At 35.3% G+C, this 10,836-nt stretch overlaps 2 protein-coding genes across 2 annotated transcripts; both read left to right on the forward strand.

Moving 5' to 3' along the window:
- Positions 1-1,326: 1,326 nt before the first annotated feature.
- Positions 1,327-3,886, forward strand: taar19q (trace amine associated receptor 19q). The gene has a single exon (XM_087271454.1). It carries the CDS (start codon positions 2,825-2,827, stop codon positions 3,884-3,886), a length of 1,062 nt encoding a protein of 353 aa, XP_087127580.1. The 5' UTR covers positions 1,327-2,824.
- A 3,081-nt stretch (positions 3,887-6,967) lies between these two features.
- On the forward strand, positions 6,968-8,029 carry taar19j (trace amine associated receptor 19j). The gene has a single exon (XM_087271461.1). It carries the CDS (start codon positions 6,968-6,970, stop codon positions 8,027-8,029), a length of 1,062 nt encoding a protein of 353 aa, XP_087127587.1.
- The last annotated feature ends 2,807 nt before the right edge of the window (positions 8,030-10,836 follow it).

A 10,836-nucleotide genomic window follows, 5' to 3' on the forward strand; every position in this document is an offset into this window, starting at 1 on the left:
CCCTTTATTAATCCGGGGTCACCACAGCAGAATGAACCACCAACTTATCCAGCAATCCAGCGGATGCCCTTCCAGCCACAACCCATCTCTGGGAAACATCCACACACACATTGACATGCACACACACATTATGGACAATTTAGCCTACCCAATTCACCTGTACAGCATGTCTTTGGACTGTGGGGGAAACCGGAGCACCCGGAGGAAACCCACGCGAACGCAGGGAGAACATCCAAACTTCACACAGAAATGCCAGCTAAGCCGAGGCTCGAACCAGCGACCTTCTAGCTGTGAGGCGACAGCACTACCTACTGCGCCACTGCCTCGCCTCCCACAATAGTCTACACTATAATTAATAATATCTTCATTATATTCATTATTATTAATATTATTAAAATGAACCTATGAAATTGACAAAACGCAGACACATTTTGAATGTTTGCTTTCATTTTCAAATTGCTAAAGCCAATTTTACAGTTGTGAAAAGAAACACCCCCTTATGCAGCAGCAGTCTCAAGTTAGGACACTTTAAAAAATTATTTAAAGATGATCGCCCTGCCAAGTCAAGTTTACAGTGTTATACAGTTGAAGTCAGAATTATTAGCCCCTCTCTGAATTTTAATTTATTTTTTAAATATTCCCCAAATGATGTTTAACAGAGCAAGGAAATTTTTTACAGTATATCTGATAATATTTTTTCTTCTGGAGAAAGTCTTGTTTGTTTTATTTCGGCTAAAATAAAAGCAGTTTTTAATTTTTTGCCAAACCATTTTAAGGTCAATATTATTAGCCCCTTTAAGTTAATTTTTTTTCGATTGTCTTCAGAACAAACCATCGTCATACAATAACTTGCCTGATTACCCTAACCTGATTTACCCTAATTAACCTAGTTAAGCCTTTAAATGTCACTTTAAGCTGTATAGAAGTGTCTTGAAAAAGTCTAGAAAAATATTATTTCCTGTCATCATGACAAAGATAAAATAAATCAGTTATTAGAGATGAGTTATTAAAACTATTATGTTAAGAAATGTGTTGAAATTTTTTTTCTTTCCATTAAAACAGAAATTAGGGGAAAAAATAAACAGAGGGTTAATAATTCTGACTTTAACTGTAAATGAAATAGGTATAGTGCGAGATATAAGTGGATTTGCCGCAGATCAACCTCTCACATGCTCTGCAGGAAGGCTGAATGATAATCTTTAACAAAATATGTAATGTAGACTATACTGATATTTGCTCATGCAAAATTAAACACCAGAACATATACTGTAGACCTATTTTAACAGCTATAAATACAGTTAGCATACAGATTTTTTTTTTACTTGTAGCTCATGGCCCTAAAAATGAAAATGTAACCTGAAAACATTATTAAAAAGGCTTAATAAATAAATGACGATAGACCTAACAGCCTAATAGCTTATGTTAAGGTTTCCAAATGCCAGCTGGACAATCACACACACACACAAAAAAAAAAACCTCACTCATGATAACATAACATAAATCTTTATTTTTACCTTCAAAATGATGAAGTTATATAGCTTATTGAGCAGTGTGTTATGCATGCCAAACTTTAACCAATTTTCAGGATAATAACTGTGAATTTCTTTTTTCAGGTATCTTTTTTTTTAGGTATTTTTCTGGTTACACTAATGCCCTAAAATGTTGCTAAGTACACATTCAGCTACTATTTTTTTAAATGACATTAGATTGTAACATTCTACTTTTTCCTAACAATGATAGCTGATTAGTTGGGCAATAGACGAGATGAAGTGTGATGACTGGATTATGCTGATTTCACTATATTTATTTACTGGTTATATGAATAGCCAATACAATCTCACGGCAATTCGTAACTTTTTCATTTAGTGGCTAATTCGTATGAATTCGTACGATCTAATTCATACAATTTAGTACGATTTGCTTATCCCCCAATGACGGTTGGGGTTAGGGGTGGGGTCAGGTGCCATGCCTCCTTTTTAAAATCGTACCATTTCGTACGACTTAGTCACTAAACTGGCAAAACGTGAAATACTTACGTTTTCTCGTGAGATCAGGCTGGAATAGCGGGTTAGCGTGCTTGTGTGGGCATAGTTTGACGCCTTGACCTAAAACTTTAAACATTTTTACTATTTGAAAAAAAGCAGAAAGAAATAAGGAGAATAAGATAATATAAAGCACTCGTTTAGTGCTGAAGCCATGTCCATCTGCATTAATAAACAGTATGGTTGCATTAACCTTCATTGAAAAAAAAAAAAAAAATAAAGCAAACCTTTACATATTATTATTACTATAAAAAGTATATTACTGCCTTAAATCAGTAACTTAAGCAGTAACGCCAAGTAATAATAAATAAGTGAATAAACAGCCTAAATGAAAGGAACAAGAGGGACCAAAATCAGCAGGTCTAGTGGCCCCATATAGGATTAAAATTCCCTCTCAGTTATGACATTTTGGCGCCGGGCCTGAAACCATCTCTATTCAAAGTAGAGTCGCACTAGTCACAATTCAGCTGAGTGCACAGTTAAGAGTACTTTGGTGTGCTACATGAGTATTGCAGTATGTAATGTGGATGGCGTATCACTGCTTAACCCTTCAGTTTAAAGGTCTTTACACCTTAAAAATAACCCAATAAAATAATAAAGAATGAATAAAATAATAAATATAGTATTTAGCTTTAAAAATAGAGAAGAAAAAGTATTGAAGATCAAAACAAGCTTGCATTACTATAGCAACTATAAACAGTAGACTGGGAGGATTTCTTATTGTTTATTTCTTTATTTCTTTAACATTTGATTGGGCGGTGAGTGATGCAGACACTGTATAAATGAAAGGACAGAAAGGAGAGCAGAACAAACTCCTAACAGGAGTAGACTCACTCATGGCCTATGAGACAGAGGATCAGGAGACTCAATACTGCTTTCCTGACATCAACTCATCGTGTGTCAAAGGAAAACGCTCCATTCAGGAATATATCATCATGTATGTGTTCTTTTCACTGCTGTCAGTATGGACTGTGTTTCTGAACCTGCTGGTGATCATCTCCATCTCTCACTTCAAGAAGCTTCACACTCCAACCAACATGATTATTCTCTCTCTGGCTGTGGCTGATCTGCTTATTGGCCTTATTGTGATGCCTATAAAGGCCATCAGACAGGTTGAGACATGTTGGTACTTTGGAGACACTTTCTGTGGACTCAATTCAATATTAATTGGGGCAATTTTCTCAGCAACTCTTAGTAATTTAGTTTTAATTGCTGTTGATCGTTATGTTGCTGTGTGTCACCCTTTACTGTACCCACAGAAAATAACCATGGCCAAAATGTTAATGTTTATCTGTCTGTGCTGGATTTACTACTCAGCTTATAACACTGCTGTTGTAATGAATAATAGATATTTTGACACTTCAAACAGAACAGACATGTGTTATGGAGACTGTTCAGTCATAATGAGTTTTGGTTGGATACTCACTGATTTGTTCATGTCTTTTATTCTTCCCTGTCTCATAATGATCAGTTTATATCTGAGGATTTTCTATGTCGTTCATCAGCAAGTGAAGGTTATAAACTCTCTGATGAAGGGTGGTAAATGTGTAACGGAGGGTTCAGTCAAGAGGAAATCTGAGAGTAAAGCTGCTTTGACTTTAGGAATTATTGTGTTAGTTTATCTGCTTTGCTATATCCCATACTACATCTGTGCTTTATCTGTTAACTCCTCCACAACTATAACTGTTTTGGAATGGACTGTTTACACTAACTCAGGTCTGAATCCTCTGGTTTATGCTTTATTTTATCACTGGTTTAAAAAGACAGCTAAACTCATATTAACTTTGAAGATATTTCACCCGGAGTCCTCTCTGATCAATGTTTTTACAGAAAATGAACTGTAATTTAACTGATAATCTCTCATATTAGTAGATGTTATCTCTAAGGAAAAAAAACTGCAGAGACAACATGGTTCCTTTTCTTTCTAACGTCTACATTTATTACACTGTGGGTCATTGGAGATGTTTTGGGGTATATAATGATCACACTAGCGAATCATTGATGCATCAGGCTACTCATTTAATTTGTATTTAGTATGTTTATTTTCCAATCCACTGGTCACACATGAAAGATAAACTCATTGTATCTGAGTCAGTGTTGCATTAATTCAGTGTGTGTGTGTGTGTGTGTGTGTGTGTGTGTGTGTGTGTGTGTGTGTGTGTGTGTGTGTGTGTGTGTGTGTTTACAGTATTTCACACCTTCAATTAAAAGGATCAGTAGAGGATCACCTCTAATAATATTGATAATAATATAAAAAATAAATAAAAACAATCATAATTGGTCCTCAGAGTTGTTACATTATTGATCAGTAAGAGTAAGCAAAGACAGACCAATCCATGCCTGGAGAGAGGCCTACTGTACCAACACTGCCATTTTACAAGCCCACAGTACAATATTACAATAAATGAAATCTAATTTCTAATCTAAGATTAACCTCATGAGGCCCAAAGTGTTTTTACATGCATTTTTTATTTCTCTTTGCTATTTGGGCTTATTAGAACCCAATTAGAATAAAAACATAACTATGATCTTTTGATATGATGTACTTTTAGAGAAAAATGATGTCCATATATGTGGATTTGTGGTCCGAATTTACATAAAACACTTTTTCTTCACTTTTTTTATGCATATATAACATACCTTTTTTTTTAATGTTTGGACTATCAGAGAGTAAAAACAGTTTTTGCCTATTTCGGACGGTTGTAAATAATGTTTGGAACATTTTATATGCTGCAAAACAGTTGCAGGATGACACTGTGTGTCTGTAACTAAAGATCATACATTCAAAGTATTTTAAATAAACACTTAAGAGCTAAAATGTGCTGTCCACGTATGTGGACACTAAGCCCTAGGAGATTATTACCAAAAATACAACTAGTGACCAGGCTCTGATGTGTGTTGTTGACAGAAAACATATCCATAGGCAGAGCTTTCTCCTGATCATGACAGAACAACACTGAAAACCAATTATCATTTGAGGAATGTTTGTTAATTAACAGGATATGTAAGTCTTATGAATATTCATTCATGCATTCATTTTCCTTTGGCTTAGTCCCTTATTTATCAGTGGTTGCCAAAGTGGAATGAACCATCAACTATTCCAGCATATGTTTTACCCAGCAGATGTGCTACCAGCAGCAACTAGTACTATAGGGAACACTCATACACTTAAATTCACACACACTCATACACTACGGCCAATTTAGCTTATTCTGTTCATCTATAGTGCATGTGTTTGGACTGTGGGGGAAACCCGAGCACCTGAAGGAAACCCAGATGAACACAGAGAGAACATGCAAACTCCACACAGAAATGCCACATCAAACATCTTCACCTCTATGATCATCTGAGAGCAGTCATCCAGACGCTGCTGGAACAACATGAAAGATTAAGGTATGGGCAGGCATATATTATGGTCAGGGAACACAGCTGCATGTTATTGATGGCATTTTGTAATGCACAGAGATACTGTGAGAAGATCCTGAGGCCCATTGTTGCGCCATTCATTCAAAAACATCACCGCATGTTTCAAGAATCTGTAGACAATTCCTGGAAGCTGAAAACATCCCAGTTCATTCATGGCCAGCACACTCACCGAACATGTCACCAATTAATTGTTTGGGATGCTGTGAATTGATTTATACAATGACGTGGTTCAGTTTCTGCCAATATCCAGCAACTTCACACAGTCATTGAAGAGCAGTGGACCAACATTCCACAATCAACAGCCAGATAAACTATATGTGAAGGAGATGTGTTGCACTGCGTGAGGCTCATAGTGCTAACACCAGATACTCACTAGCTTTCAAAAGCAAAAGTGCTGTGCTAATATTCTCGTAGAGTGTATTCAATTTTGCACAGTCAGTTTAGTTTGCTTTCATATATTGTATATTTTGACATGTATTTGTTTTATTCATTCATTTGTATTTTGCTTCAATTATGTGTGATTTTTGCTGTTGTGTTGCCTGCTTTTAAAGCACTTTGAGATAGATGTGTGTAAAAATGTTTTATTATTATCAAAATATCTTCAAAATGAGCTACTTAGAAAAAACAAAATGAAGACAGTGGAGTGGCCTAGTTCAAGCCCTGATCTAAATCCCATTGAGACGCTGTGGCATGATCTTAAAAAGGCAGTTCATGCTCAAAAATCCTCCAATGTGGCCGAATTACAACAATTCTGCAAAGATGATCGAGTCAAAATTTCCTCCACAGTGCTGTAACAGAGTCATTGCAAGATACCAAAAAGGCTTGATTGACGTTGTTGCTGCTAGAGATGGCTCAAAGAGCTTTTAGGTTTAGGGGGCAAACACTTTTTCACACAGGGATATGTAGTTTTGTATTTTGTGTTCTCTTAATAATAAAATCGTACTTTTAAAACTGCATGTGTTTACTTGTGTTATATTTGACTAATATTTAAATATGTGTCTGAAAAATGTAAGAGTGAAACATGCCAAAAAACCATTTTCACACCACTGTTAGAGACTTTTCCATACTGTTATTTAAAAGAAGCCAACAAAACTCTGTCATAAATTTTCTGAAATATACAGTGACATACCTTGTCCAGACCTATTTATAAATGGATCTTACAAATCCTCTTTATAAAAAATTCATAACTAATCACTACAACAACTCAACTTATAAATTGCTCTCACACATCATGGACATAATATGGGTTGCATATCACCCACAGTGTCATATCACTTCTGTATGAAGGTCACCTCTTATATCATCCAATAAACCACATAAAACAGATCAATTAATCAATGTAGCATTTACATTTAAAAATAAAGAAGACAAAAACTATATCAAAACAAGCTTTCATTACCATAGCAATTATAAACAGTAGACAGCAGAGGATCTTTTTTTTTCTTTACATCAGAGTGGGCGGTAGATGGGTCGGTCAGTCTGATTCAGACACTGTATAAATGAAAGGACAGAAAGGAGAGCAGAACAAACTCCTAACAGAAGGAGACTCACTCATGGCCTACGAGACAGAGGATCAGGAGACTCAATACTGCTTTCCTAACAATAACTCTTCATGCATCAAGGAACAACGCTCCACTCATGAATACAACATCATGTATGTGTTCTTTTTATTGCTGTCAGCATGGACTGTGTTTCTGAACCTGCTGGTGATCATCTCCATCTCTCACTTCAAGAAGCTTCACACTCCAACCAACATGATTATTCTCTCTCTGGCTGTCGCTGATCTGTTTGTTGGACTTATTGTGATACCTATAGAGGCCATCAAACAGATTGAGAAGTGTTGGTACTTTGGAGACACTTTCTGTGGACTCAATGTAATACTCACTGCTGTGCTTCTCTCAGCATCTCTTAGTAATTTGGTTTTAATTGCTGTTGAACGTTATGTTGCTGTGTGTCACCCTTTACTGTACCCACAGAAAATAACTATCACTAACATATTATTGAGTATCTGTCTGAGCTGGGTTTACTACTCCGCTTATAACACTGTCCTTGTAGTTAATAATGGATATTTTGGCACTTTACACAGAAACAAAGTGTGTTATGGAGAATGTTTAGTCATTATTAGTTTTAGTTGGATGCTCACTGATCTGTTCATGTCTTTTATTTTTACCTGTATCATAATGATCACTTTATATTTGAGGATTTTCTATGTTGTTCATCAGCAAGTGAAGGTTATAAACTCTCTGATGAAGGGTGGTAAATGTGTAACGGAGGGTTCAGTGAAGAGGAAATCTGAGAGTAAAGCTGCTCTGACATTAGGGATAATTGTGTTAGTTTATCTGCTTTGCTATATCCCATATTGCATCTGTTCTGTAACTGTAAACTCTTCCACAACCATAAATGTTTTAATGTGGATTTTGTATGCTAATTCAGGTCTGAATCCTCTGGTTTATGCTATATTTTACCCCTGGTTTAAAAAGACTGTTAAACACATCTTAACTCTGAAAATATTTGAGCCGGCATCCTCTCTGATCAATGTTTTTATTGAAGATGAATTGTAATTGAAGTAGTAAAGCTGTTACTAAGAGGTAGATATTATTATGTGTGATACTATAAATACTGTAAATTAATATATAACATATGATAATAATCACATTTAAACAAGTCAATATTAAACATCACTTTTAAGAATAATAAAAATAAATTGCTAGGGATAATATTGTTCCATTTGTTTCTAACTTCAGCATTTATTTCCACTGTGTGCATGTGGGGCAAAGGAGATGTTTAAGGTAAACAGTAGCTAATCCATGATGTATCAGTCTTGTCATTACATTTTGATTGAGCCATCGAGTTTTTCCAATTCACAGGTCACACATGAAAACTGAAATCATTTTATCCGAAGTAGTATTGCATTGCTTTAGTTGGTTTGTGTGTGTGATTACAATACTTCACACCTTTACTGAGCGGTTCAGTGAAGGATTATGAACAAGAACTATATCAATCACACATGACCAAATCAAAAGAATTGTAGTTGGTCCTCAGAGTTGTTACATCATTGATGTTTTCACTGATCAGTAAAAGTAAACAAAGACAGACCAACCCATGTGACTGCCCAGAGAGAGGCCTACAGTACCAACACTACTAGCCCACAGTACAACATTACAATAAATGAAATCTAATTTCTAATTTAAAATTAACCTCATAAGGCCCAAAGTGTTTTTACGTGCATTTTTTATTTCTCTTTGTTATTTGGGCTTATTAGAAACCAATTAGAATAAAACATAACTATTATTTTTTGATATGATGTACTTTTAGAGAAAAATTATGTCCATATATGTGGACTCGTGGTCTGAATTTACAAAAAACACTTTTTCCTGACTGTTTTATATATATATATATATATATATATATAAATATATATATATATATATATATATATATATATATATATATATATATATATATATATATATATATATATACATACACTTTTTTTTTTTACATGTTTTGACTATCAGAGAGTGAAAACAGTTTTTGCCCATTTTGGACAGTTGAAAATAATGTTTGGGACATTTCATCTGCTGCAAAACAGTTACAGGATGACACTGTATGTCTGTAACTAAAGATCATACATTCAAAGTATTTTAAATAAACACTTAGGGTTCTATTTTGACGGTCCATGCGCAGGGCGCAAACACTTTCAGGGCGAGTTAGAACGGGTTTTTGCTAATTTAAGGACGGGAAAATCCGCTTTGCGCCATGGCGCATGGTCTAAAAGGGTTGAGTTTATTTTCTTAATGAGTTATAGGTGTGTTTCGAGAATAAACCAATTAGAGTCTCATCTCCCATTCTCTTTAAGAGCCAGCTGCGTCGCGCCAAGAGCGCATTCGCTATTTACAGGACGCAAAGTAAGTCTAAGTGGAAAAAATGAGCATTTCACTAGCAAACAGTTAACAGTTTATTAACAGAACACTGTTAAACAGAGCATCTACTGCGTGAGAATGAGAGATAATGGATCTACTTTCACTTTCGCTCTTGGATAGGGAAACCTTTACACACAGACATCAATTAGTCTATAAATAATTAATTTTGTTTGTTAAGTGCAAATATTCATTTCAAAACTATTTCTAAAATCAGTTCTTATTTCCAGCAAACAAATAAATTAACAATAATAACAAAATGTGCTTAAAAACCTGAGTTATATCCTCAAACACATGCTGTGCCCCATATGGTCTAAAACCTGACAGGTGGGCAAATCTAAGCTTGTTTTTAATAAAACAAATATAAATATGGATATAATAAAAAATACTGCTAATAATAATAACATTATACAAAAGCAAATTGTTATGAATGAACTGAAAAAGCCTCCCGAGATGAAGAAGACATAAAAGCGGTGATTTTTCATATTTATGTAGGCTAGAAAATAATATGTTTTGTAATATTTTAATCCTTTATATTTATATTCTATATCTATTCTTATTATATTCTATATATATCCTTTATATTTAAATTTTTTCATATGTAAAGATATTTGCCTATTGCTCTCTTGTGTGTATTAAGCAGTGTGTAAGCGAGGCTCAACTCTGCGCTGAAGTTTAGACCGGGTTAATTTTGGTCTAATGAAAAATCTATTATAGTTTCTCAAAATAGCAACGCACCAGCGGTCCGCCTCAGAAAGCCTTACTTTTTAGACCAGAACGCCTATGAGCGCACAAATGAGCGCTAATGCATTTGCTATTTAAACAGCGTAGCGCAACGCCTCAAAACCACTCTTGCGCCAAGCTGAAACTACCAAAAGACTATTGCGCCTCGTCTTGCGCCACACTGCGCCGGGTGTATGATAGGGCCCTTAAGAGCTAAACTGTGCTATCCACGTATGTGGACACTAAGCCCTAGGAGATTATTACCAAAAATACAACAAGCGACCAGGCTCTGATGTGTGTTGTTGACAGAAAATATATCCATAGGCAGAGCTTTCTCCTGATCATGACAGAACAACACTGAAAACCAATTATCATTTGAGGAATGTTTGTTAATTAACAGGATATGCAAATCTTATGAATATTCATTCATTCATTCATTTTCCTTTGGCTTAGTCCCTTATTTATCAGCGGTTGCAATCGTGGAATGAACCACCAACTATTCCACCAAATGTTTTACCCAGAAGATGTGCTTCCAGCCGCAACCTGGTAGTGGGGAACACTCATACACCCATTGTTTGCGCCATTCATTCAAAAATATCACCGCATGTTTCAAGGATCTGTAGTCAACTCCTGGAAGCTGAAAACATCCCAGTTCATTCATGGCCAGCACACTCACCGAACATGTCACCAATTAATTGTTTGGGATGCGGTGGATTGATTTATAC

Source organism: Danio rerio, chromosome 10 (assembly GCF_052040795.2).
Source record: "Danio rerio strain M-AB ecotype USA chromosome 10, GRCz13ab, whole genome shotgun sequence".
NCBI classification, from domain to species: domain Eukaryota; kingdom Metazoa; phylum Chordata; class Actinopteri; order Cypriniformes; family Danionidae; genus Danio; species Danio rerio.

Coding starts and splice junctions, on each gene's coding strand:
- taar19q (XM_087271454.1), top strand. CDS start 2,825: ATGAAAGGACAGAAAGGAGAGCAGAACAAACTCCTAACAGGAGTAGAC.
- taar19j (XM_087271461.1), top strand. CDS start 6,968: ATGAAAGGACAGAAAGGAGAGCAGAACAAACTCCTAACAGAAGGAGAC.